General features: G+C 40.3%; 1 protein-coding gene and 1 pseudogene across 2 annotated transcripts; both read right to left on the bottom strand.

The window, feature by feature from the left end:
• Positions 1–1549: 1549 nt before the first annotated feature.
• Positions 1550–27690, bottom strand: ELOC (elongin C). Of its 2 annotated transcripts, none has more exons than XM_070392767.1 (4): positions 27586–27690; positions 10166–10219; positions 8144–8287; positions 1550–2499 (listed from the first exon to the last, which is right to left on the bottom strand). In XM_070392767.1, exons 2-4 carry the CDS (start codon positions 10167–10169, stop codon positions 2309–2311), a joined length of 339 nt encoding a protein of 112 aa, XP_070248868.1. In that variant the 5' UTR covers positions 10170–10219; positions 27586–27690; the 3' UTR covers positions 1550–2308. The 2 variants fall into 2 exon arrangements, with proteins under 2 accessions (XP_070248868.1, XP_070248867.1); XM_070392766.1 differs by lacking the exon at positions 27586–27690 and adding an exon at positions 22843–22936.
• LOC138993609 (U6 spliceosomal RNA) lies at positions 2645–2739 on the bottom strand (annotated as a pseudogene).
• Positions 27691–27716: the final 26 nt, after the last annotated feature.

The following is a 27716-nucleotide window of genomic DNA, read 5'->3' as shown; positions in this document are numbered from 1 at the left end:
TTATCAAATTTAGGCATAACCAATCAAAACCTCAATTTGGCACCGCTAAGTCTGTATGAAATTTCCTCTACATAAGTAAGAATTACTAGGGATTAATTTAATCACTCTTCAATCTTTAACAGCAATTTCATATTATTTCTCAGAATATTTATACTGTTTTGAAAGAATAATTGATAAACTTAGCAAAATGACTCACTAAGATGACAGGTCCATGCATAGCAAGATGTCTCTAAATATTTCTCTCTTGTAACGAGCTGAATTTGCTGCTTATAGTAAATTGTATTTCTCACTATCAACAAGATTCTTCAAAAGGAAACTGTTATCTGTCAATAATTACATAAAAGACAAGCAATCTAGAAAGCATAAAATAATCTAGATAGTACAAAAATTAAATGTTAACTGAATAAAACAGAGGATTTTGTGGGAATATTTGTGCATAAAAAAGATATAGAGGAAACTTGCACATAATTTAAACATAATCAAAAAAGTAAACTAATTACCAAGTGTCAGAAAGCTGGTAAAGTTTCCATGCTATATAAAATTAACTTCTTAAATTTAACCAAATAAAAATCCCTGCTGTTCAATCATAAGATGTCCTGAAGCAAATAGTTTCATGAATCCTCAAGAAGAGAAAATTAAGGCTAAACAGATCAAACACCAAGTGTTCATCAAACCTTTCAGTCAACAGAGCCTTTATTAACATGCAAGTACCATTTGCCACAAGATATACATGTTCTCCTAATCTTTCAGTCCTTTTTCAATATTTTGACTTAAGGTTACTTGTGGATCTAACATAAAAAGTAACCTACTAAAATCGGTCAAGGTAAAACTTGATTCTAGCTATCACCTTAACCTTTTATTATTTAGGCTTATAATTGACATTATTTGTCTCAAGTAGCAGAATATAATTCTTGTACTTGATAATCTTCTATACTGAAATATGTACCAGAATATCTTAGGATGTTACTAAATATATGGAATTAACATATATATTTAACTGCTTTCAATAAGCTGGAAAGTATAATGTTAAGTTTTCTAAGAGGAAAATCATTTCTAGATCTTGGTTATGATTTTTGCAGTTTCCATAAAAACTGGTCCATATTAAACCAGTCTTGAAGAACTAAGATGAAAACTTAAAAACCCTAATGATAGCCTTGATTTACTAAGATAGAAATAATAACCAAACTACAGTTCTCTTTTCCCAGGTCTCAGCAGAGATACTCTGTCATAGCTTTTGAAATTTTTTTGTCTGCTTGGTATAAAAGTTGAATGATCTCTTTATAAGTTAGATATCAGTAGAAGACCCACAGATGATGGGCATATTTATTGGGACACAAGATAATTCATATATTGTATCAAAGTGCATTATAAGATTTGCACTATGTCTGTCCACGTTTGTCACATTTTGTAACATTTCAGTTGGATGCAGGAAGACTGGAATTGTTCAGAAAAGTCTAGCTTTTAAGATGTGAGTAAAGTTCATAGTGAGTCTTTTAAAACATTTAAATAACCAGAAGTATAATCACAACAAGGGACTATGTAAGAAGAATGAATATTGCAAAGGAAGCTTTATAGTCAATGAAAATACAGTACTTTGGATTGGCCAAAATGCACAGTACACATGTAATCAAGGTCATGTACTTTACTTATTGACCATGTGGCTACAGTTCAAAAGGTCACTGTTCCAACAGCCGTACCAAGTAATCTGCCAAACTGCTTTTAAATAAAGTTTTTAAATTGTAGCAATGAACAAAAAAAGACAAGATACACTTAAACAATACTGCAGTTTATCAAAAGACACATAAGAAATTTCAACTCATGTCTTTGACAATTATAAAAAAAATCAACATTTGGCTAAGTTATAAACATGTTTATAATGCAATTATTTGCATAATTCTAATGGTAATGATGGCTATAAGATCAGAATAGGTTAAAAAAACACACACTAAAAACATAAAAATACATAGCCTAATATTTACCTGTAGAATATGTTCAATTATGACTAAATTTCAGCATTTACTATATTGCCACCGCTCTAATTTTAAAAATCACATCCAAAGGGTAAGGCAAAACTACTTAGCAACTGACATATTTGTTTATTTCTCAATTTGTGAAAATGTCCTTAATCTGTTGATGTAGCAAACAAATTTCAACTGTGCTATGCAAAAGAAGAGACGATAGTCTGCTTTGCAATGAACTTTAAAGTTCAATCGCACACAGGCAACATGCTATATATGAAAAAATTACTAACTGAACTACAGGTATTAAATACTGAAAAAAGTTAACAGTTTATTATAATTTATTTTATTTAACAATCTAGGAAGTTCGCAGCCATCAGCAGTTCCAGTGCAATTTCAGGTGCAATTGGGAATTCAGGAATCTCTGTGGAGCTGTTAGTGTAGCGAACCTTGTAAGTAAAATACATGCACACTTTTGATAGCACGTGTGAAGGGATCTCTCTAAAATTGACTTCATTAGTTTCATTCTCAGCAAACTGACCTATAAAAGAAAAAAAAAGGTAGGTTATGCACTGAAGTGTGTTCCTCCAAAATTCTTATGTGGAAGTCCTTACGCCCAGAACTTCAGAATGTGACTGTATTTGGAGACGGGTGTTTTTTCCGCCCCCTCCTGTTCAGGAAGCATTTTAAATATGGAATGCTTCACGAATTTGCATGTCATCCTTGCACAGGGACCATGCTATCGTTCCAATTTTAGTATACGTACTGCCAAAGTGAGCATGGAGACAGGGTCTTTAAAGAGGTAATTAAAGCAAAATAGGATTTATTAGGATGGGCTCTAATCATGTGACTGCTAGCCTTATAAGAGGGGATTAGGGTCCAGGTGGAATGGCTCAGCGGTTGAGCTCAACCTATGAACCAGATCACTGTTCGATTCCCGGTCAGGACACATGCCCGACTGCGGGCTCCATCCCCAGTGTGGGGTGTGCAGGAGGCAGCCGATCAATGATTCTCTCTCATCACTGATGTTTCTATCTCTTTCTCCCTCTCCTCTCCTCTCTAAAATCAATAAAAGTATATTAAAAAAAAAAAAGAGGGGATTAGGTCACAGATACAAACAGGGGGAAGACAATGTGAAGACACAGGGAGAAGGCCATCTCAGAAGAAACCAATGCTGCTGACACCATGATCTTGAATGTCTACCCTCTAGGACCATGCAAAATAAATTTGTTGTCTACATCACCCAGCCTATGGTACTTTAAACATTATTTATTGATTGATTTTAGAGAGAGAGAAAGGGATAGGGAGAGAGAGAAACATCAATGTGAGAACACAACATGGATCGCCTGCCTCCTGCATGGTCCCCTACCAAGGATGAAGCCTGAAACCCCAGCATGTGCCCTGACTGAGAATCAAACTGGCAATCTCTCAGTGCATGTGGATGACCGAGCCACACTGGCCAGGGCGGGTCTATGGCAGCCCTAGCAAATTATTACGACATGAAATAAATCCAACTAGCATCAAGCAAAATATCTAACTCTGACTTTTGAGTATAAACATAAAAAGATCTTTATTAAGATAGCATTTGAGATTCATCAAGACTGAATTTTAAAATTTTGATTCTCTCCTGAAAGTCTGGACACTTTGGAGCTTTTCCAAAGAATCTTGATGTTGGGATTACTGAAGGGTAAGTAGGAATCAAGTCTTCATGGACCATAAGGAGCCCTGTGCTATATTGAATTGCCATGTAAAAATAAATAATAGGTGAAATACTATTTTAAAAACCTTTTCAGGAAAGAAAATGTACTGTTTCCCCCTTTAGTTTTTAAAAATATAATCATGTTAATGAGATCTTATTTAATAACTCTTAACAATTTGTAGTGATCTCTTAAAATTTCTTTAGTCATATAAAGAAATTAATCACTTAGCTTTTATTATAGGGATAAAATATATTCTTAGCCCAGGCCAGTGTGACTCAGTTGACTGAGTGTTGCCTGTGCACTAAAAGGTCATTGGTTTGATTCCCAGTCAGGGCACATACCTAGGTTTTGGGTTCGATCCTGTTGGGGTGCATACGGGAGGCAACAGGTCCATGTTTCTCTCTCACTTTGACAATTCTCTCTCCCTTCCTCTCTAAAATCAATAAATACATATTTAAAAAAAATAACAACCACCAAAAATATTTTCTTAGCAGTCATGCACTAGCACTATGACCTAAATACAAAAGGCAGAAAAAATATACTTTCTGAGAATATAGTATTTTAAAGGTTTTCTATTTACATGTTGGCTGGGGGGTGGGAAGAAAGAGCAGGATTCAGCAAAATAATTCACAGCTATAGGTAACTTGGTTTGCCAATAATAAAAATTTTCTTTCTTGAATATATGTATGAAACATTACCAATAGGCATTTATTTGAGACTAGACAAACATTTATGGTTTTTCTTTGAGGTGAAATTCATATCACAAATTTAACCATTTTAAAAAGAGTACAATTCAGTTTATATTCACAATGCTGTGTAACCACCCTATCTTGTTTCAAAATTTTTATCAAACCCAAATATAATCCTGTAACCATTAAGCCATTACTCCCCATTTTCCTCCCCCCAACCTCTATTTTCTATCACACCAATCAACTTTCTATCTCTATGGATCTATCTACTCTGGATATTTCATACAAATGAAATCACACAACATGTGACCTTTTGTGACTGGCTTCTTTCACTTAGCTTAATGTTTAGAAGGTGCATCCATGTATGGCCTGTGTCAGCATTTCATTATTCTTTATGCAAGCATTAGTTTTGGGCTGAAAGTTTGATCTTCAAGATAAAGCTCTTCTTATTGAAGTAAAGGAGATCAAGCATACAACAAGCAAAAGTCCTCTAATTTTAATTTTTAAAATTTTCTTGGCATCTGTGATTTCCCCCCCTAAAGTACATCCCAGCTCTGTCCAATAGAAGTCAAAAGCAATTCAAGCCAGGAGCAACGTTCCTGCTAGCACACAGACTGGGGTCCCTAAGTACCATTTCCCATTAAAAGAAATAGGGGCTCTTGGAAAAATGGTCATTCTCAGGATTAATGGAATAACATGCAAAATGAGCCTGAGAAATCTTGGTATTACAGAAAGCAGTAACTATCCAAGATCAATGGAGCCATGTCAAAAGGACGCAGAAACCAACATGACGTGGGTCCTTCTGTCATAAAAATGGAGCGCTTGAGCACCAATGAGAATGACTGGGCCAGGTGAAAAAGCACTATATATATAAAGTCAGGAGCTGATAATGATGTGCAAAAAAACCCCAAACACTCTTTGCTATTGGAGGATGCTGGAGAAGCAATTCATTACACTGCAAAATTATATGTAAAGGGGGGAAAAAATTTAAGCATTTAACTTTTCTTTCCTGTACAGACTGTATTTCAGGATCACCAAACAGTTCTTTAAAAGAGATTTCTAACTAATAAATGCAGAAGAAACTACACAATTAGAAAATCACTGTTTTGTAATTCCGAATGAAGTATATATCTCAGCAATAATCATAATGAATGCTAAAACCATTACATGAAAGTCAGACTGGGGAATTGTTCATGGATGAAATCAGCCTGATAACCCTGGAACCACTACTCAATCTTGACATTGCTAAAAGATGTGTTACAACAGGATACAATAGTGCCACCTATGAAGTATTCTTGCCCAGTAAAATGAACCAGATTCTAAGCAAGCCTCTGGAGTTCTAATTATGAGTTTACAAGCTGAAACAGTAAGTCTAATCAGGATGTGGACATTATATAAATAATACTGTTTCTTTGTAAAACTGATGGCCTGGAACAAAGGGAGGGTTCAGGGGGACTATAAAGATTTTATGAGGGAAATGACAATGTCAAGGATTTGCTCGAAATATTCTTTAAAAAGTGAGAATAAGAGATGAAACAAGATTGGCAAAATGTTGGTAATTTTGGAGGTGTATTAGTCTTTCTACTTCCATGTAGTTTTTAAGTTTCCATAGTAAAAAAATATAGAAAGGGAATTGCAAGGGACCCCAAAGAGCAAAAACAATCTTGAGCCTCACATTTCTCTATTTCAAAACTTACTACAATGCTACAGTAAATCAAAAGTTTGGTACGGGCCCTGCACTGAAGGGTCAAGGGCACATACCTGAGTTGTAGGTTTGCTCCCTGCCCTCAGTTGGGCTCATGTGGGAGGCAACCAATCAATGTGTCTCTCTCACATTGATGTTTTCCTTTCTCCCCGCTCCCTCCCTTCCACTCTCTCTGAAAAGCAATGGAAAAAATATCCTCAGATAAGGATTAACAACAACCCCCCAAAACCCCCCATGAAACAATTTGGTTCTGAGATAAGGACAGATATATAGCACAATGGAAAAGAATTAAGAGCCCAGAAATAAAACCGCACATCTGTGATCAACTGATTCTCAACAAGGGTGCCAAGACCATTCAATGGGGTAAAGAATAGTCTCTCTTGCCCTAGCCGGTTTGGCTCAGTGGATAGAGGCAGCCAATCAATTATTCTCTCTCATCATTGATGTTTTTTTCTCTCTCTCCCTCTTCCTTCCTCTCTAAAATCAATAAAAAACATATTAAAAAAAGAACAGTCTCTTCAACAAATGGTACGGGTATGTCCACATGCGAAAGATAAATTATTACCTCATGTCATGCACAAAAGTTGACTTAAAATAAAAAACCTAATTACAAGAGCTAAAACCATAGCCCTCTTATAAGAAAACATAGGGGTAAATTTTCATGACATTGGATTTGACAATGGATTTTTAGACAGGCCTCCAAAAACAGCAATGGGGTAAGAGATAAATTTGGCTTCATCAACATAAAAACTTTTGTCCATCAAAAGATACTACTAAGGACTGGCTGGCGTGGCTCAGTGGTTGAGCATCGATCTATGAACCAGGAGGTCACGGTTCCATTCCCAGTCAGGGCACATGCCTGGGTTGCGGGCTAGATCCCCAGTGTGGGGCGTGCAGGAGGCAGTAACTGATCAATGATTCTCTATCATCACTGATGATTCTATATCTCTCTCCCTCTCTGAAATCAACAAAAATATATTTAAAGCCCTAGCTGGTTTGGCTCAGTGGATAGAGCATAGGCGTGTGGACTGGAGGGTCCTGGGTTCGATTCCGGTCAGGGGCACATGCCCGAAATGCAGGCTCGTACCCAGGTGGTGGTGGTGGTGGTGGCACGCATGCAGGAGTCAGCCAATCAATGAGTTTCATCATGATGTTTCTATCTCTCTCTCCCTTCCTCTCTGAAATCAATAAAAAATATATATATTTTTAAAAAGCATTTCTAAAAAAACATGTACTTTTTTTCTAAAGAAAAGGATAAAAGATACTACTAAGAAAAAGACAAACTACAGAATGGGAGAAAATATTAAATCATGTATCTGATAAGAATCTAGTGTCCAAAATTTATAAAGAACTCTTACAACTCAACAATAGAAAAGACAAACAACCCAATTAAAAAGCCGGCAACGGACTTTTCTCCAGAGGATACACAAATAGCCAGCAAGCACATGAAGAGATAGTCAACATCATTAGTCACTAGGGAAATGCTAATCAAAACCACAATGACACACTACTGGTGCCCATTTGGATGGCTAGAATAAAAAAAAGTGCAAATGAAGTGTCAGTGAGGATGTGGAGAAAACCACATAAGGAACCCTCATACACTGCTGGTAGGAATGTAAAACGGTTCAGCCACTGTGCAAAGTTTGGCATTTCCTCCAAAAGTTAAACATAGAAGCCACCATATGTTCCAGAAATTCCAATCCTCAAGAAAAATTACTCAGAGAAAATGTTAAGGATAGATATTTGGGAGGTGGTAACTTCTATAGATAAAGTTTAGAAGCAGGAGCACAAATGAAACCAGGAGCACAAATCACCAGAGGCCTGTGTAGAAGAAGCTGACCATGGAAACTAACCTAGGAAAATGATCCTTCCTATTTCAAAGTAACCAACTGGCTCTTATTGAAACTAGGGTAAATACCTAAAAACAGGGTATGGCAGAAACCAACTTTCCCCCCAATGCAACATTCAATTATGCGATGTTCAAATAGTTACTGTCTCTTAAATGTTATGAGTCATTTCACTCAACTTAAAACATTCATCAAACATTAAAAGTGAAGATATATGAAGAGAAAATAAAGGAAATGTTCCTACCTGGGCCACTCAACATGGCTTTTATTGTTCCTGATGTTAATGCATGTTCTCTTTTTACAATAAACTCATGACCATCTGAAGATATCAATTTGACATACATGGCATCAGGGCCTTCACAGCCACCATAGGTTTTCTCTTCTCCATCTAAATAAAGTAGTAAAATGACTTTTGAATCACAAAATTTAAGAACAATAAACAGGTTTACCAAGGTTAATATTTGAGAAACTCAGACCAGAAAGATTTCTTGTGGGTAATAGCTACCAAGATTTTAAAGATTTTAAGCTTCTTGTTTATTACTCTCTACACATTTTCCAATGTCACAATAACTCTACGTTCAAGGATGTTACTTTGGGTGAAAATTTACCACTATTTTTCAAGGAAGTATTAATAATATTTTTTGTGACCACAGCAGCAAATTCAAATTTGAAGACTAAAACAAAATATTCATATAGTAAAATTTTAGCCCTGGCTGGTGTGGCTCAGTTGGTTGTGCATCGTCTCATCCATCCCCAGTAGGGGCCATGTAGGAGACAGCTGATAGATGTGCTCTCACATTGATGTTTCTCTTTCCCCCACCTCCCTTCTTCTATTTCTTAAAAATCAATTTAAAAAAAGGTAAAACTTTAATTCTATCACCTGAAATACTTATTTTAAAAATAAAATGCATAATGTGTTAATGAATGAATGATTGTTTATATGCCATGTGAGCTCAACTTCTGACAAGCCCAAATGCTAAATGTTAGGGCTTCTTTTACTTAGGATTTTATTCTTGATCCACAAAAATAATTATCAAAATATTTTATTGCTCAGTTTAAATTATTACACAATGAAAGTAATGAATACAGACAAATTCAGTCTTTAAACACTGAAAGTAGAGGCGAGGAGACAGGACTGTGTAGATGTCACTTGCTACCATCTAACCTCACTGATGCCATACTGGCTTCAGCACAGTGGCTAGATCAATATAACTTTCTGGGAAGTATATATATTTATATATTCCTTTAAGATCTTTCTCACATATATAACTCTCACAATATTATACTGACAGAATTTTAATTTTTATGGTTACCAATATCTGAAAGTTTCTTAACGGCTTTTTCTAAAAATTTAGGGAGCCCTAGAGAGAAGTACATAGGATGAGGTTGAAGTAATGTTCAGGTACTAACACACATTTATTCATTTATTTCTTTTCTTCTTTTTTCCCTCAGGTGAGGATATTTTTTCTTAGAGAGTAGAAGGAAGGAGGGGAGGGGGTGAGAAAAGGAGAAAGAGGAAAAGAGAGAGAGAGAGAGAGAGAGAGAGAGAAGCATCGATGTAAGACACATTGATTGGTTGCCTCCTGAACACACCCGGCCCCGGCTGGAGATTGAACCTGCAACCTTTTGATGAGAGGGCCAATGCTGTAACCACTGAACACACCAGCCAGGGCTACTCATTTATTTCTTAATAGCTAATTTAGAAATCCCTAAAATTAACATTAATATCAAAATCACTTATGTGCTACTGCTGCCCAAAATGTTTACTCTGAATGTAGTAGGAGAAAACACTGAGACAAATCTAAATTTAAAAGTGCCATGGAAGACTTCACTCCTCACCCCAGGACAGCCAGGTAGGGAACTGTTTAAAGGAGACTAAGGGGGAAGGGGCTAAAGGGAGTGAAACAGGAGACAGCTGTAATACTATCAACAATAAAAACATATATGTATTAAAAAATTAAAAAGGAGACTAAAGAGACAAATTAATGCAATAAATGATTCCTAATTAGATCCTGGATTTAAAATAATAAACCTGTTATAAAGAACACTATTGAAACAACTGAAAAACTTTGAATATGAAGCGAACACATGCTGATGTATTTAGGTGTGTACAGTAAACATAGGTTGTTGAATTAAACAACTACTTGTGGTCTACTTTGACCACTTTCTAACTTGCATTTGCATTCACTGACATTGAAGGCCTATCTTTGAGTGGAAAACCAGCTTCTACTAGTTAAAATACCCGTTATTTTCTTATGAAACTTACCCATTATGTTCTTATGAAATTCTACTTCGCTTGCACAGGAAGTTTAGTAGTTTCCTGAAAATATAACAAAGCCATATTAAGACATGTTTTTCACCATTATTTAATATGTCCTTGGTGTTACAAGTTTAAGGACTCTCTCTCTCTCTCTCTCGCTGCTAAACAGGAATTTTCTAGCCACCACACTGTGGAACAGCATCAAGTTTCTGAACATATGAGAAAAGATGATCATCTCCGGGAAAATTAAGTCGAAATACGGACTTTTTTTTTTTTCCTTTAAGGCAACTATTCTGAAAGATTTAAAAATACAGATGCTGTTCGTTAGGACCTAAACTGAACTTGAAAGAGATCCTTGGCCTTCATCATCTTCATATATATACTACATCTACTTGATTCTGGTAGACATAAAATATTTGCTGAATGAATGACAACACGATAAATCCAAGGACATGAAGTAGCTTTCTTGAGAATGAAAAAGGTAAAGCTTGCTCACTTCTTATGTAAATGTTCACATCTATATGTTTTATCCCTTCTGCATATAGGCTACCAAAAATCTAATTTAACAGAAGAGTGGTAAAAATTTATAATTTTTTGAGAAACCTTAAATTTTATAAAATATGGTGGTTGCTAAATAAAAAGGGCTCATGTTTTCAGTAATTTGTACTTTAACAGCATTGCTTCAAAGAAGGATTTTATTAATACCAGTATTATTTTTTATGTGACTATTAGGAAAACAGCATATCCTCATTATCCTTTTCTCTAAGAAATTCCTGGCTAATACTTTAATTCTAGCCTTAAGGGGAGGGTCAAGAAAATAAGCCACACATTTTAGAGCAAGAAAGAAACTTGGAGATAACATGTCATCCTCACCTTAAAAAACAGTAACATCCCTCCTGTATAGAGAGGATAAATGACTTGTTCCAGGTAATGACGGAGTAAAGCAGAAATCACCCGTTAGAACACGGGCTAAGCACAGAGGGAGATATTTAAAGTACCATTTCTAATGGAGGCAATGTAGCATTACTACCAAGAATTTGAGGGCCTGGTAAGTGGTAAACATTGCATTAAACATCGTATATACATTGTCTTATTTTAAAGCAACATTTTCACAAAAGAATTATTGTTCCCATTTTAAAGATGAGGAAACACTCAGAGACTGCTACCTGCTCAAGGATTCTACAGCTTAAATGGCAGCCTCAGGATTTAAACCTAGGTAGGCAGGCTCAATAGCCCACACTCCCTTCCACTATTCCATACTGCCATGGTAAAGCATGCTGGCCCCAGTTAAAACTTAGCCACTACTGCTGAGAGCTGTGCTGCATTCTCTAAAATTAAAATACAGTACTATGTCATTTTATGATAATAAAGTAGACACTTAAAAATTCATCAGTCATTATTTTCTTCTGTTCATACTGCTTTGTAATCATTCTCCTAAAAAACAAACAAAAAAATACAAAAAAAGGACAAAATGCTAGAAAAACTAGACCAAGAATTTCAAGTGCTAACTTTGCTATCTGGAAAATTTTCAGAGCAAAATATCTAGAATGTTTACTTAACTAGCAGTAGCTAGGCAACCATGCAAAGTGACATCATAGAAGCCCTTTGGGTAGCAACAGTTTCTCCAGACTTCTTAATATAGTAAATAAAATCCAGCATTTATACAAGGGTTAAAGGGGGAGGGGGAAGGCTCCCTATCACTAACAAAGAAAGAGTATTATCAACAACAAGAATTAAGAGCAAATCTTAATTCTTTTTTAAAAACATATTTTATTGATTTTTTTTTAGAGAGGAAGGGAGAGGGAGAGTTAGAATCATCGATGAGAGAGAAACATGGATCAGCTGTCTCCTGCACACCCCCTACTGGGGATGTGCCCACAACCAAGGTACATGCCCTTGACTAGAATCGAACCTGGGACCCTTTAGTCTGCAGGCCGAAGCTCTATCCACTGAGCCAAACCAGTTAGGGCGCAAATCTTAATTCTTAGCTAGAAGCTAAAAATATTTGAAATATGAGGAAATTTGGACTTAACCCACAAATTTCCTATAGCCGTGGTCGGCAAACTGTGGCTCGAGAGCCACATGTGGTTCTTTGGCCCCTTGTGTGTGGCTCTTCCTAAGCCTTAGGAGTACCCTAATTAAGTTAATAACAATGTTTAAAAAATTTGGCCCTCAAAAGAAATTTCAATCGTTGTACTGCTGATATTTGGTTCTGTTGACTAATGAGTTTGCTGACCATTGACCTATAGATCTAAATTTGGGGTGGCAAAAATCTGTTTGAACATTTGAACGTCTATTCCATAACTGGGCTGAGTTCTGGAAATATGAATAAGGCAAAAAGCAAGTGGTCGAGAAGCAGTGGGCTGAATGTCTAGGCAGCAGATAGCTTGTGAACAAAGGCCTGACTGAGATATCATTGTGCTCTCAGAGTATTACATATAACATTACTCTTTTATAATTTATAATATTTTGTTAACAAATAGAAATTCCAGGTGAACCTAGGGCCTACAATGAAATTAGTTTTGAATCTAGTATCCTTGAACACTGAAAATCCCATCCTATTTCTGATTTGAAATGTTACCTTTTCATATACCATATTGTAACATGGATATCCAGATTATATTGTTCCATCAACCCTGTTTGTACCTGACCAATATAGCCCATTTTAAAAATCTAATAGTCTGATAAACATGTTTTACTCAATGGTTGGGCAATCCCCTTTTTGTTATTACACATTTATTGTTAGGTCTATTTTTCAGTATAGTTTCTATTATGAATGGGATCTGTTTCCCTATTATATTTTTGGAAAGGCTATTGCTGATGTTTTAAAGAAAAGCCTAAATTCATTCAGTTAATCTTGTATCCCAACATCTTTGCAGAACTGTTCTAATAGTTTTTCAGTTAATTTGCTTGGATTATTTAAGTAGCAATTTAAATATTATAGCAACAGCTACAAATAAGTCTACTGTTTATATATTTTTTCCTTTTTCTTTTTTACATTGGATATTTACTTGGAAAAAATGTTGGATGTCTGATATCACTCTCAAAATAAACTGTAGGTTAAAATGCCAAATGTAAGAACACCACTCTGGAAAAATAGCTGCAAAAACAAATGGACCTGTGAAAAAAATGCTCCATCTCCATGGTAAGCAGTAAAATGCAAATTTAAAGTACTCAAATTTGCTAAGTATGAGTGTTGGAGAGGGGGGAAGTGGGTGATACCAAATAAACGACACACTGGTTTTGGAAGACAGCAGCAGAATCGTCCATCAGGAGGGTAGCAATTCTTCCAGGTATCTACTTTAGAGAAACCCAGCATCCTGTGTATAGGCTCTTTATTGTAATACTAGAGGCCTGGTGCATGAAATTAATGCGTGGGTATGGTCCCTAGGCCTGGCCTGCGATCATCTTCCCCAGCTGCCCGCAGCCGCCCCCCACCTCCCCGCCCGGTTTCCAGCTCGCCATTGGGCGATTGGAGCCTGCGGGAGGGACAGAGAGGTTGGCTGTTCCCGCCGCAGGTTGCTCTCTATGAGGCAACAGGCGGGGCGGGGGCCTTGGCCTGGCACTGCCTGTGTCTCCTCCACCCAGCCCCGGGTCCCATTCGCCATCTGGCGATGGGAGCCTGCCAGCCAGGAAAAGGGACCGAAAGGTGGTCAGTGTGCCTCATAGTGACTGGTCGAGTGGTCATTCTGGTCATTCCACCCTTAGGGTCAATTCTGCATATTACCCTTTTATTATACAGGATGTATACAAAGGAAAAACTGAAAATACCCTTACAGGTTCACCGATTAAGGAATGAGCTAAATAAAAACAGTGTATCTATACTTATAAAATACTAGAGGCCCGGTACACGAAAATTAGTGCACTGGGGGGTGGTGGTGGTGGTGGTGGTACCTCAGCCCAGCCTGCACCCTCTCGCAGTCCAGGACCCCTCAGGGGATGTACACCTGCCGGCTTGGCCCACTCCCTGGGGGATCAGGCCTAAGATGGCAGTCAGACAAAGCCCTCAGGAGATGTCTGATTGACAGCTTAGCCCCGCTCCCCAGGGGAGCAAGCCTAAGCGGCAGTTGGACATCCTTACCACTACTGCAGAGGTGGGAGAGGTTCCCGCCACCACTGCTGTGCTTGCAGCCGTCAGCCCAGCTTGTGGCTGAGTGGAGCTCCCCCTGTGGGAGTGCACTGACCACCAGGGGGCAGCTCCTGTGTTGAGCGTCTGCCCCCTGGTGGTCGGTGTGCGTCATAGCGACCGGTCATTCCACCGTTGGGGTCAATTTGCATATTACCCTTTAATTATACAGGATTATGGGATAATGAAAAGGAAAAAGTTTAATCTATTTGTAATGTCATGGAAATAGCAAGATAAACTTTTAAAAAATCTTATCTATCAATTTCAGTTTACATTCAAATATTATTATTATTAAACCCTCATCCGAGGACTTGCTGTGAGAGAGAGGGAGAGAGAGAGAGACATTGATGCAGGAGAGAAACATCAATTGGTTTTGAGCCCTGATGGATTGAACCAGCAACCTTTCAGTGCACAGGACAAAGCTCAACCAACGGAGTGACTCTGGCCAGGCTCAACATTATTTTGTACTAGAGGCCCAGTGCATGAAATTCGTGCACAGGTGGGGTCCCTAGGCCTAGCTGGTGAGGAGGCGACGGTTGCCAGGCTGGGTGTGGAAGGACTGGACGCACCCTGACATCATGTTGTATTCCCCTCCTCCTTCCCTTGCCGCCACTGCTGCGGGTGGGTGGAGGGCCGATTAGGGCCTGCTGGCCAGGGGGAGGGACTGTGGGTGGTTGGCTTGGGAGCACAATGACCACCAGGGGGCAGCTCCTACATTGAGCGTCTGCCCCCTGGTGGTCAGTGCACATCATAGCGACCGGTTGTTCCAGTCGCTTAGGCTTTTATATACATACTAAGAGGCCTGGTGCACAAAAATTTGTACACTGGGGGGAAGCGGGGGGGGGGGGGGGGGGGGGGGGAGCCCGGCCTGTGCCCTCTCGCAGTCTGGGACCCCTCAGGGGATGACCACCTGCTGGCTTAAGCCCGCTCCCCGGGGGATTGGGCTAAGCTGGCAATCAGACATCCCTCTGGCAGCCTGGCAGCCCTCGGGGGATGTCCACTTGCCATCAGGGAGCAGGCCTAAGCTGCAGTCGGACATCCTTAGCGCTGCTGAGGGGAGTGGCTCCCACCACCACCGCTGTACTGGCAGCCGTCAGCCTGGCTTATGGCTGAACAGAGCTCCCCCTGTGGGAGTGCACTGACCACCAGGGGGCAGCTCCTGCACTGAGCAACTGCCCCCTGGTGGTCAGTGTGTATCATAACGACCAGTCATTCCCAGTCGTTCTGCTGTTAGGGTCAGTTTGCATATTGCCCTTTTATTATATAGGATATAGACTAGAGGCCTGGTGCATGAAATTTGTGCGTGTGTGTGTGTGTGTGTGTGTGTCCGTCCTCAGCCCAGTCTGCACCCTCTTGCAGTCTGGGACCACTCAGCGGACATCCCTCTTGCTGTCCAGGACCCCTCGCTCCTTACCGCTCGGCTCACTGCTCAGCACTGCCACAGAGGCGCGAGAGGCTCCTGCCACTGCCACTGCGCTCGCCAGCCATAAGCCCGACTTCTGGCTGAGCAGTGCTCCCCCTGTGGGAGCGCACTGACCACCAGGGGGCAGCTCCTGCATTGAGTGTCTCCCCCCTGTTGGTCAGTGCGCATCATAGCGACCGGTCATTCTGCTGTAACAGTTGCTTAGGCTTTTTTAAAAATATAGATTAGTTTCAGATGTACAGCATAGTAGTTAGACAATCATATACTTTACAAAGTGTTCCTCCTGTATTTCCAGTACTTACCTGGCACCATACAGTTATTACAACATTATTGACATTTCCTATGCTGTACTTTATTTCCCCATGCCAAGATAAACTGTTTATTTTTTAAAAGCAGATAGAATAAGTAGTTTGATGCCATTATGTAAAATAAGCGTCTTCTTCTTGCCTATTAACCTCATTTTCTGCAGATAAATGCATAAAAATACATGTTCGAAAGTTTAAATAACTAGAAAACTAAGATTTAAAACTGATTTTTAAAAAGCAACAAATATGTGTATAGAACCAAGCAGTGCACGAAGGGAACAATGGTCAGTCAACTTGATGATTATTAACTATGTGTAATATGATTAATTTGGAAAACAAACTAAATAACACTAATCAAAAATTATCTGATGTTCAGGCCTATTTGAAGAGGCTTGACAAAGACATGAGAATATCCTGCCTAGAATGAGCTTATGGGGTTATGAATTCATGTCTCTGAGGATGAGTTAAAATATTCATTCTGGCCATTAAATTTATGACAATGCTTCCATATTTAACTCTTAGGCAGACAGTCTTAATACTTTTAGCAAACGGTACCCTTTCCCATCTTCTCCTCCATGGTGGAATTTATAGTTTTCTTCACTATTAGACACAAATATTTCACAGCTGCCTTATTGGTGTGTCTTTTTAGATATATTTGTCACCCTAACTAGCTATGGAAACATAAGGCAGGGAGGTTCTTTCTTTATGACCCACATGCCCAGCACACAATGGTATTAAGTGTTCCTGTTAACAGAGTAAAGCCATATACAACAATGTACCTGCCACAGACATAGATAGTATTATCCTGAGTGTTCCAACAAAATAGTTATTCAATGGCACTATGCTTTTGACCAAATTCTTTTCATGTTTTTCCTTGATGTTGGCCTTAAAAACCTTGGAACTTTCAGACAACCACAATAAAAATTGTTCTTTCTGGGAACATCTATTTAAGTTTACTGAAATATTTTGGTTTATACCGAGGGAAGGAAGTGACTAAGGAAGGAGACAATGTTCTATCTTTCACAATACAATTAAGTCAATATGAATTCTAATTCTTTTTAAAAAATATATATATATATTTGTATTGATTTCAGAGAGGAAGGGAGAGGGGGAGGGAGATAGAAACATCAATGATGAGAGAATCACCGATCTGCTTCCTGCATGTTCCCCCAAGGGATCAAGCCCCCAACCAGGGCATGTGCACTGACAGGGAATCAAACCGCAACCTCCTGGTTCATGGGTCAATACTCAACCACTGAGCCACACCTGCCGGGCATGAATTCTAATTTTTAAAACAATTTAATTTTAAAGACTTCAGGATACAGACACATTTTGTGAAATTATGATAACCAAAACATCAATCTCACATTTTTTGCACACTACCATAAACTGCTAATTATAATGCAAGTGTATGAAACATGCATTCCTCTTGTATGTACATGATTCCTGGAATTTCATGTTTCCTAGAACTAATTCAGTTATCTTGGACTTTCTATCTTGAGACACAAATAGGTTAAGTTGTAAGATTTCTGTTTCTTCACTTTCTAAATGAAAAAAAAAAAAAAAAAAAAAAGGGCTAAATTGCGTCTTTAAGTCCCTTTCAGCTCTACCATTTCATGACTGAACCGATCAGAAATTCATCCTCTCTACTACAAATGCCTGGAACTCCCAATTTCCCATCTTTCTTAAGCAGAGAGGCTCCCACACAGCACAGAACTTTCTGGCTCCAGCCTTGTGTTTCCACTGAGTCTATTTCACCCCTGGAAACTACCTAATCTCCCTGAGAGAATGATCTCCAAATTCCTTTGTTTTGGTTTGAAAGGTATGAGCAAGTATTCCCACTATATAGTATATACTTAAGTATAGATTCTTGCATTATAAAATGATTTAAAAAATATTTTTTATTGATTTCACAGAGGAAGGGAGAGAGAGAGAGAGAGAGAGAGAGAGAGAGAAAGAAAGAAACATCAATGATGAGAGAGAATCATTGATCGGCTGCCTCCTGCACACCTTCTACTGGAGCTCGAGCCTGCAACCTGGGCATGTGCCCTTGACTGGAATGGAACTTGGGACCCTTCAGTTCGCAGGCCGACACTCTATCTACTGAGCCAAACCGGCTAGGGCATGATAAGATCAATCTTTAACAGAGTTTATAGTCTTTTTGCATCTAAGATAAGGTATCATTAAAATGTCAGGATAACTTGTAACTTCCCTTTTTTCTGAACCCACTTAGGGCACAACCAAATGCCCTGGGCGCCAGGACAGATATCACAAACTCCTTCACAGTTATTGTTATCTTTATCGTGTTAATTGTTAACTGTTAACTATCCTGTACCCACCTAAGTAAAAGAAGTGTCTATCATTTTATTCTTTATCCAGTCCTAGAGGACCGCCCCCACTGTCCCCCCATCTCTAATCTATCACTAATGGATTTCATGTAACCCACATCCATCTCCTCTTTTGATTGCAAGGTTTAAAAAATAGATGAAAAAACCGCCATTCTCTGGAGCATTATCCCAATACATTAAGATTTTGCTTCCCAGAAATTGTCAACAGTTTGGCTCAAATAACTCACAAAAATTCCTTACAGGTTTGAATGTTCTTACGTTAAATATATATGTAACATATATATATATACACACACACACAAATAAAAAAGAAAAAACAAAACACTATATGTATATATTTAGAATGGTAGATAATTATATGTTTTCTTATATTTATTTGCTCATCCCACGTCTCATTGTCCTTATATCCCTAACTCCCTGACCTCCACCAAACTCAATTTTCTGCCTAGCTCAGGTCTCAACTAAAGAGACAACCATTTTGGCTGGTCTTAACTTTAAATTCATGCCTATATGTTAAATAGGAACTTGACATTGTATTGATCCTAAAAAAATGGCTTTTCTACTCTGAGAAAATTTACAGCTTCCTCGAAATCTCCAACACCCATCTCCTCCCTGGCCTGACCACTTGTTTCTTCAAGAAAATGGAAATAGCCCTGGTCGGTGTGGTTCAGTAGGTTGGAGTGTCATTCAGTGCACCAAAAGGTGGTGGGTTCCATTCCTGGTCAGAGCACATACCTAGGTTGCAAGTTCAATCCTGGTTGGGGTGAGTGTAGGAGGCAACCGATATTTTTCTCTAACATCAATGTTTCTTTTTCTCTCTCTCTCTCCCCCCTCCCTCCCTCCCTCTCCCTCTCTGTGAAAAAAACAAACACAGCAAAAACGGAAACAATCACTTCAATTGCTTTGTCTTTCCCCCTTCATCCTACCTGCATGTGTGCACCATATAGTCTGTCTACCCTTCTGTTTCAAAAATTAAATAGAAACCATCCTTCTATCCAAGACCAACCTTTCCACTTGAGCACATCTATCCAGGGCTTGTGGTTATCATTACTTTCATGAATACATGAAAATGCTATAACATCATCACCACCATCTACTTCTTAACCTACTCTAATCACTTTTGGCCCACTAGTTCATTCAAAGGGCTCTTATCAAATTTCAACTACTTTATTTGGTCACATGATGAATATATAATCCTCATCCTACTGAAGCAGGGCTTTACAGTTGACTGCTGCCTCCTTCCTGAAACATTTCCTTCCCTTAGTATCACAGATGCCACATTCTTTTCTGTTTCCATCACTGCTGGCTCTTCTGACTAGAGTGCTCCCACACATCTGCCGTCTTCTCCACTAACACTCTCCACTCAATGTCCTCCAGTCAGTCCAAAGATTTAAATATCACCTATAAAATCTGACCCCCAGATTATCTCCCTAGCCAGACATCTTCCCTGAGAAACAACGGTGGAAATCCAACTCGGCTGCTGCACGTATTCTGAGCTGTATACTAGACCAAACTCAGTACCTCCTTTACAGATCTCGGTTTACTCCCCAGAAACCAGTGCATCCACCCCAGCCCTCATTTCAGTAAATGGCACTACTGTTCACCCAGATGCTTGGGCAAAACAGTTGATTTCTCAAAAAAAATGGGGGGGAGGGGTCCTAGACACGAAGGCAAGACCATTTGGCTCCATCTTAAAATTATATTCCAGCCGAAACCGGTTTGGCTCAGTGGATAGAGCGTCGGCCTGCGGACTGAAAGGTCCCAGGTTCGATTCTGGTTAAGGGCATGTACCTGGGTTGCGGGCACATCCCCAGTGGGGGGTGTGCAGGAGGCAGCTGATCGATGTTTCTCTCTCATCGATGTTTCTAACTCTCTCTCTCCCTTCCTCTCTGTAAAAAATCAATAAAAAAATATATTAAAAAAATTATATTCCAAATCAAACTACTACTCACTAACTTATAATTCTACATCTCTAGTTCAAGCCATCACTTCTCAACTGGACTACTGTTAGGGGCAAAAATAGAAGATTGGGGACTAGCTATGGTTATGGGAAATATCAATCATGCTCTGTTAACCATGATTGCCTTGTGTTGGTTAGAGAAAGGACATTCTGACCTGGCTGGGAGTTGTGCCACCAGGATCTGGGAGTCAACTTTGGAACCATTCTCATTCAAGGATTGCCTATTATCACGGAAAGATTAACAACTTTGTTGCCCAAACAAGGAGTCCCACGCCAGCCTCCTACTTCCCCATATAATCCTTGTCCTACCTTATATAAGCAGCTGGCTTATGGGGTGGGGGTGGGGGGGCCCTGCAGAGCAGATTTTTGTGGATGACCTGCTATTCTCCCATACTGCTGGCAGTACTGGAATAAACACTCACAGATGATTCAACCCCATCTCTGCTTAGACTCAAGTAGTGACAGGCAGAACAGACCCATTGATTGTCCGGTTACACTACCACAAACCTCCTTAGGAGTTGGTTTCTTCACTTTCCTCCAATCTGGTCTATTCTCCACCCAGCAACTAGCCATCAAAAGCATAAATCAGATGTTTCTTCCCTGTACAAAATCCTCTCTCATTACAAAATCCAGCTTCTCATTACAAACAGAAAAATGAGTATCAAGTTCCATCTTATTTAGTCCTTATTAATCACTCTGACCTCATTTCCCATCACTATACACCAGCCACACTGGCATCCTTAGAATTATAACAGGTCAAGCTCATCCCTTCCTTAAGGTCTTTGCTTTTGCAGTTACTGCTATCTTAAACTTCTTTCCTCATATCCTCCTCATTATTGAGGTCTTCAGGCAAAACATCAACTCCTCAGACAGGTAGATCTTCTTTGTTCACTTCCCTATCAAAATTAGACACCTTCACCCTTGTCACTATCTTGATCTAACTCTGATCACCACCTGAAACTACTGTATATTTGCTTATTGTATATCCTCTTTCTTCTTTTAAAAAAATGTTTTATGGACTTCAGAGAAGAAGGGAGAGGGAGAGGGAAAAGCAATGATGATAGAGGATCATGGATCCGCAGCCTCCCGCACGCCCCCCACTGGGGACCCAGCCTGCAATCAACGCACGTGCCCTGACTGGGAATCCAACCATGACCAGCTGACATCCAACCACTGAGCAACACCAGCGGGCTGGGCTGGGCTGGGCTTTTTCTGACCTTAGGAACAGTAAACATTTAACACAGGTTAGCTAAAATTCATTAACACGTATCAGTGTAACTGCAAAGACTTCCCAGTTTATTTTCTAAGTACTGAAAAATCTACCAAAAAACGCCAAACAGCACTTTATAAGACATAAACTAATACTACTTTAGAACTTGATATATAAGGTGATTCTAACTTCTGATCACAAGTTATTATATTGCCTAATTATATTACAAAACTACCATAGAGTAATGAAACTGGCATACTCAATTTGAAATAAATTTATATATATACATATATATAGATAGATATAGATATATAGATATATAGATATATACACACACACACAATGCATATTTTTTGGAGTGGTAGATAATAAGCCTCATACATAAGGAAAAAAGGGTAATCACTTAAGAATTAAGTATGAACCCCAAATCACTGGCAATAAACGATAATATCCCCGATGACTGGATCATAGCCGTTGCCTTGCCATTGTTATCTCCAGAATGAATGACTCCACGTATAAACTGCGATGTTTCAGCATCATGAATCAGACAACGTAAAGGAGGTTAGAGATTTATCGTTTTAGTCCACTAAACAGAAAAGGAAACAACTACTGGGGGATTAAAGAGCAAACCTGGCAGTTTGAAAATAACTAGTTATTTCGGTGGTTTTCTCCTCTGAAGGCGATGCAGAACAGAAATACTGGCATTTAGTGACACGAACGCCACAGCTATAGGTTACTAACGAGGTTTTTCGTTCCAGGGGAGAAACTCCATGGCCACTGGACCTGACACCAGACACCTCCTTCCAGACACGACGGGGAGGGAGGTGCGCGACAGCCTCAAGCCACTGAGTCGGGCCGAGGTCGCCCTGTAAGTTGCCCGGAAGGGAAACTTCTCGGGGTCCCGCAGCCGGGAAGAGCGAGGGCCTCTCCCCGGGGTAGGGACTGCCTCCCAGAAAACGGCGACTCTCGGCGCACTCGGGGAACGCACACACAAAAAGCGACAGAGCTGCCATGCTCCTGACTCCACGCTCCCCGCGCTCAGCCCCGAGGAGGCCCCGTTCCCCCGGCCGCCGCCCCACCTCCGCCTTTTTTCCGAGCCCACAGGACGGCGCCGGGAGAGGGCCCGCCGCCCTCTTCTCCCCTCCCCCAAACCAGGGGCCGAGGAGGCCCCGGGAGGTCGGGAGCTTCCGTTCCTTCCGCGCCCAAATGGGAAGCGGTGGGCAGCGGGGCAGCGAGCGCGCCCGGTCCGAGCCCCCCTCGCTCTCCACGCGGACCTGCATCTTCGTTCCCTCCCCACAGCCCGCGACTCACTCGTTAGTCCCGCAGCCACCGCGCCGGGTCCCCGCGCACCTCCACAGCCCCCACGCCAGGGCCACCCCCCCACCCCCACAAGCCCGCCGCTGTGGGTTCCGGGGCACTTGGAGGAATCACTTCCGTCGGGTCACCGACGCTCTGTACGACGCGCGGGAGATTAGTATCCGGCGAGGAGGGGAGGGCGCGGCCTATTTTCGGCCACAGCGCCCCCTTCCCTTCTCCCAGTATCACTGGCAAATCCCAACCAATCCGATACGAGGTCTCCTGGTTCCCAGCATGCAGCGCCGTTCCTGACCCATTTTCCGCAGGGATAGCGTTCTCTGAGCCGCGCACGTGGGCCGAGGCCGCACACTGCATCCTGGGATTTGTAGTTTCTCCGGCGAGTCGGCCCGTGTTTGGTTGAGGCAGCAGCGCGTCCTGGGACTTGTAGTTTCTCACGCCGGCTCTTAAGATTTGGGCGATTTTAGAGCTTGTCCCTGCCTCTCGTTTGGGGGTACGCCTGGAGGCGGGAGACTGCAGAGGAAAGATCGAAAGGTGCGAGTGTGGTTTCGAAGCTGACAAGATCGTGTTTTTTAGGAAGCAACATCTGTCTTTTGTGTCCTTTGTGAGAAGTTGCGATGCGCGTTGAAGAGCATCTCAACTGCTCGCGCAATCGGCTGGCCTCATTTCCTCCCTTCCCGGTACCGTTCAATGTTTTCCGAAAAGTAAGCACATTTCCCCCCGCCCTCCACCCCGTCCCCACCCAGCCCCGGGGTTGCTCAGCGCTTCTAGATTCTGAGATCATTCACAGAAATTCCAGGCGTCTGCCTGCCGCCAGCACTCAGTTCTGAGACCTTCTTTGTCGCTCCACGCCCCCTCTCTTGCTCTCGGGTTCCCTTGCTCTCTCTCGACGCGCCCATCCTTTTTATTTGCTCCCTGTGGCCAACATCGGGCACCCTTCCAGGAAGGCTGAAACAGCTAAATATTCACCTTCTGTGTACAGGACCGTGGCACGTAGGGCCAAGCAGCTCACCACTGCAAGTTGCTCAACTAGGCGCTGTTGTGTAACAACGTCCCTAAACGGAAAGAGACGATCCAAAGTTTGTTGACCTAATTAATGACTTGTGTGCGGGAAGACATTTTTTAGTTAATTTGGCAGATAAACTGTATTGCTTTTTACAGAAAGACTGCCCTGGGTTAACTTATCAAACAAAGCCTTTGCAAACATTGTGAAAGTTCGTTGGCGGTGATGGTATTCAGAGTTTGGTGGGGAGGAGACACAGTGGGGTGAGAAGAGGAGGCTGTGGGCCCATTTTCAATCAGATATTTCCTCCTTTTCCTTCTGAAAGTGTCCTTTTCTCGCCTATCTTGCCTTTTTCCCTCACTGCATTATGGAATGATAGTTTTCCAGGTGAGGATATGGAGGCTAGCTAAAGCCAGATTGAAGGCTAGAATCTAGTCCAGGACTTTTTTCTTCTTTTGTGCAAAATTAAATTTAAAATTTTTACTTATGTAATCAATATAATACATGCTTATTATAAAAAATGCAGAAATCGCAGATATTTTGTTTTTTCCATGAGCGTTTACATAGATAGATCATGCACTTGATTTTTTCTGAGGTGTAGCTTGTATGGTTGACAGGAAGCCACTGCCAGGATAGAATAAGAGAGACAGAACGGTTTCCTGTAGGCAAAGGTGTCAGACATGGGTGCGTTTGGTCTCTCTATGAGTTTAATTTGTATGCAGAACATATACAAAAAAGTTACACAGACTCAGAGGAAGGAAGAGTGAGAATTGGTAAAAGGATTATCAAAAACAAAATATGCATGTGACACCATCTTGCTGGCAGAAAGTAGCAAAGATTTGAAATGATTTTTGATGAAAGTGAAAGAAGAAAGTGCCAAAGCTGGACTGCATTTGAACATCGAGAAGGCAAAAATCATTAACTACAGAAGAAATACACAACTTTCACATAGACATTGAAATTGTTTAAAATTTTGTTTACCCTGGTTCTCTCATCAATTCAAATAGAGCCTGCAACCAAGAAATCAAGACCAGGCTGAAACTTGGAAGGGCAGCAATGGAAGAATTTGGAAAGACCACCAATAGCAAAGATGTGTGATTAGAGTCCAAGCCTGAGATCACCCACACACTCGTATTCCCAGTTCCTATGTATGGATGTAAAGATGGCTGATAGGAAAAAGATTGATGTGAAATATGATGTTGGAGGAGAGCTTGATGGATACCACGAATTGCCAGAAAGATGAACAAGTGGATCCTAGAGCAAATTAAGCCTGAAACATTGCTGGAGGCAAATGACAAAACTGAACCTGTCCTATTTTGGGCACATCATGAGAAGGCAGGGTTCTTTGAAAAAGATAATAACGCTGGGAAAAATAGAAGGCTGCAGGAAAAGAGGAAGACCAAATACGAGATGGATTGATTCCATAAAAGAAGCCACAGGCTGAGTCTACAGGAGGTGAGCAGGGCTGTTGAGGATAGGACATTGTGGATGTCACTTTCATGGGATAGACAGGAGCCAGAGCTGCCTCAGTGGCATGTAACGCACACTGTATATATGGGGTTCTGTATACTGTTTCCTTTCCAACTTAACAAATCTCAAAAACTCAAACGTCTGTAACCAAAACCTCCACAGCATCATTTAAAATGTCCGTATAGAATTACATTGCATAAATGCACCATGATTCACAATTATTTCCTTAATACTGGCTATTTACCTTATTTCCATTTTATTTTTTAAATATATTTTATTGATTTCCTACAGAGTAGAAGGGAGAGGGATAGAGAGTCAGAAACATCGATGAGAGAGAAACATCGATCAGCTGCCTCCTGCACACCCCCCACTGGGGATGTGCCCCCAACCAAGGCACATGCCCTTGACCGGAATCGAACCCGGGGCCCTTGAGTCCCCAGGCCGACGCTCTATCCACTGCGCCAAACCGGTCAGGGCCTTATTTCCATTTTAAATCACTTTAAGTAATGCTGTGTTCAGTATCTCTGCAGAAATCTTTGGCCATGTTTCTGATTATTTCTTTAGAATATGAACATTTTAAAAGATTTTGATAATCTGTTGACAAATTTTTTTTTCTAGAAAGATCCTCCCAGTATATGATTTAAATCAGTAATGTATAAAGAAGTATTTAGGGTCCTTATAAATATACTAGCTTTACCAAATTTTTTTCATTTTTTTCCATCATGCCATTCTGATCTTAAGCTCACCTTAAAGGATGGGAAGGATATTGGTGAATGGGGAGGAAAGACAGCCATTTTCAATTTTTTCCATCAGCCTCTATTTTTAAAGGGAACCTCTCAGGTGATATGAACAAGGAATCAAAGCTTATTTCTTAAATAGCAAAAAAAAAAAAATTAAATATCATTCAAGTAGTTTACATTCAACAAATATCTCTAAATTACTAGACTTGGGAAATTTATTTTAACAATGCATAACAATTCCCTATAATTTTATAGCATAGTCTTCAGAATATGATTTCATTTTAGCTATTTAGAAACCTTGAGAAGTAGACCAAATGTTTTACTTACTGACTATATTTGTAGGATGAAACTAAGCTTAACAGAAGATAAAAATGCAGGTTTTCTCAGCATATTGTTAAAGTAATTGAAGAGAAGGCTATTAGACTGAGATAACTCTGGTACTTGGTAGCCTAGTAGGGAAACCAAAACCTAAGCCAGAGTCAATTCCTGTAAATGCTTCAAGGATAAGACCAACCACCAACTATAAACAGCCAACTAAGTTTTCCCAAATAACGCAACTGCTCAACTTACAGCCAATCAAATAATTGCTTTGCTTTGCTTTGCCTGTGCATGTTGTCTATAAAAGCCTTGCCTTTAGCTCTGGTCAGTTGAGCTTTCCTAACCACTTCCAGTTTGGTACTGCCTGATTTGAATAAGTTTTTGCTCAAATAAACTCAAAATTCTTAATATGCCTCAGTTTATCTTTTTAACAATATTAAAGAAAAAGTTAAATATATATCAGTAAAATAATGGGTAAATGATGATGTTTGCCTACTAATTACACTGTTTAGAAGAGTTTTTAAAATGTAAGTGGATAACTTTCAGAATGAAATTATTCATAAAGAAGTAGTATAATTTCATCCTTCTGGGTACCCAGAAAAAGTGGACAGGAGTTGCCAAGGCGATACTATTTTAGACTATTAGCTTGTTCTCCTCTTATGCAAATCACATGCTGAGTCAAAACCAGTTTCCAACTAGTAAACAAAAGTGTGCTTTTACTAGTTGGCTGCTCATCCTTCCAGACTAAGCTGAACATGATGCTTCTAGACAGTGTGAAGCCAAATTAATCATGACGTGGTATGGGCTTCTGTAGCCTTTTGTGAATTGGTCTATTTAATTATATTTTAGCTTATTTATAAATGTTTCCTTCACTATGTGAGCACTGTGGATTCCCAATTATATCCAGTATCTTTGAATCCTCTGCTCCTAACAATCCTAATAGGCGCTGAAGCACTTCAACAAGTAGGGAATGAGTGTTTATACGGATGTGAATGATTCCACAAGACAAATTTAACAAGTATGAACATTCCATGAAACGAGTTCCATTTACTTTCTAGCAACCCACTGGTTGCATTAAATTGCCACTCATTTTCGTTCAAATCCTATAGTGTTACTGTTCCTCTGTGTCAACAGGCTAGAATCACTTTCCGCAAAGAAAACAGTGTTTTGGGCCTAGAAAACGACGCCCACGAGAATGAAAGATTTAACCTTGGCTTCCAGGCTTTGTCCTCCGCGCGTGGTTCTCCCCTCAGTCCTTGCACGCTGTCCTGCGGGGCGCCAGACTCGGACGGGGAAGCCCCGCGCGCAGCTGGGCGTTTGCGGGTTGCGGCAGCTAGCGG

Source organism: Myotis yumanensis, unplaced genomic scaffold, assembly GCF_028538775.1.
Source record: "Myotis yumanensis isolate MYYU_CA2020_CCGP unplaced genomic scaffold, mMyoYum1.0.hap1 SCAF_15, whole genome shotgun sequence".
Lineage (NCBI taxonomy): Eukaryota > Metazoa > Chordata > Mammalia > Chiroptera > Vespertilionidae > Myotis > Myotis yumanensis.
Note: the sequence above shows the minus strand (reverse complement) of the source record. Positions and strands in the feature narration are given on the sequence as shown.

Coding starts and splice junctions, on each gene's coding strand:
- ELOC (XM_070392767.1), bottom strand. Junction 2,500..8,143: donor AGCCATGTTGAGTGGCCCAG/GTAGGAACATTT, acceptor TTTCTTTTATAG/GTCAGTTTGCTGAGAATGAA.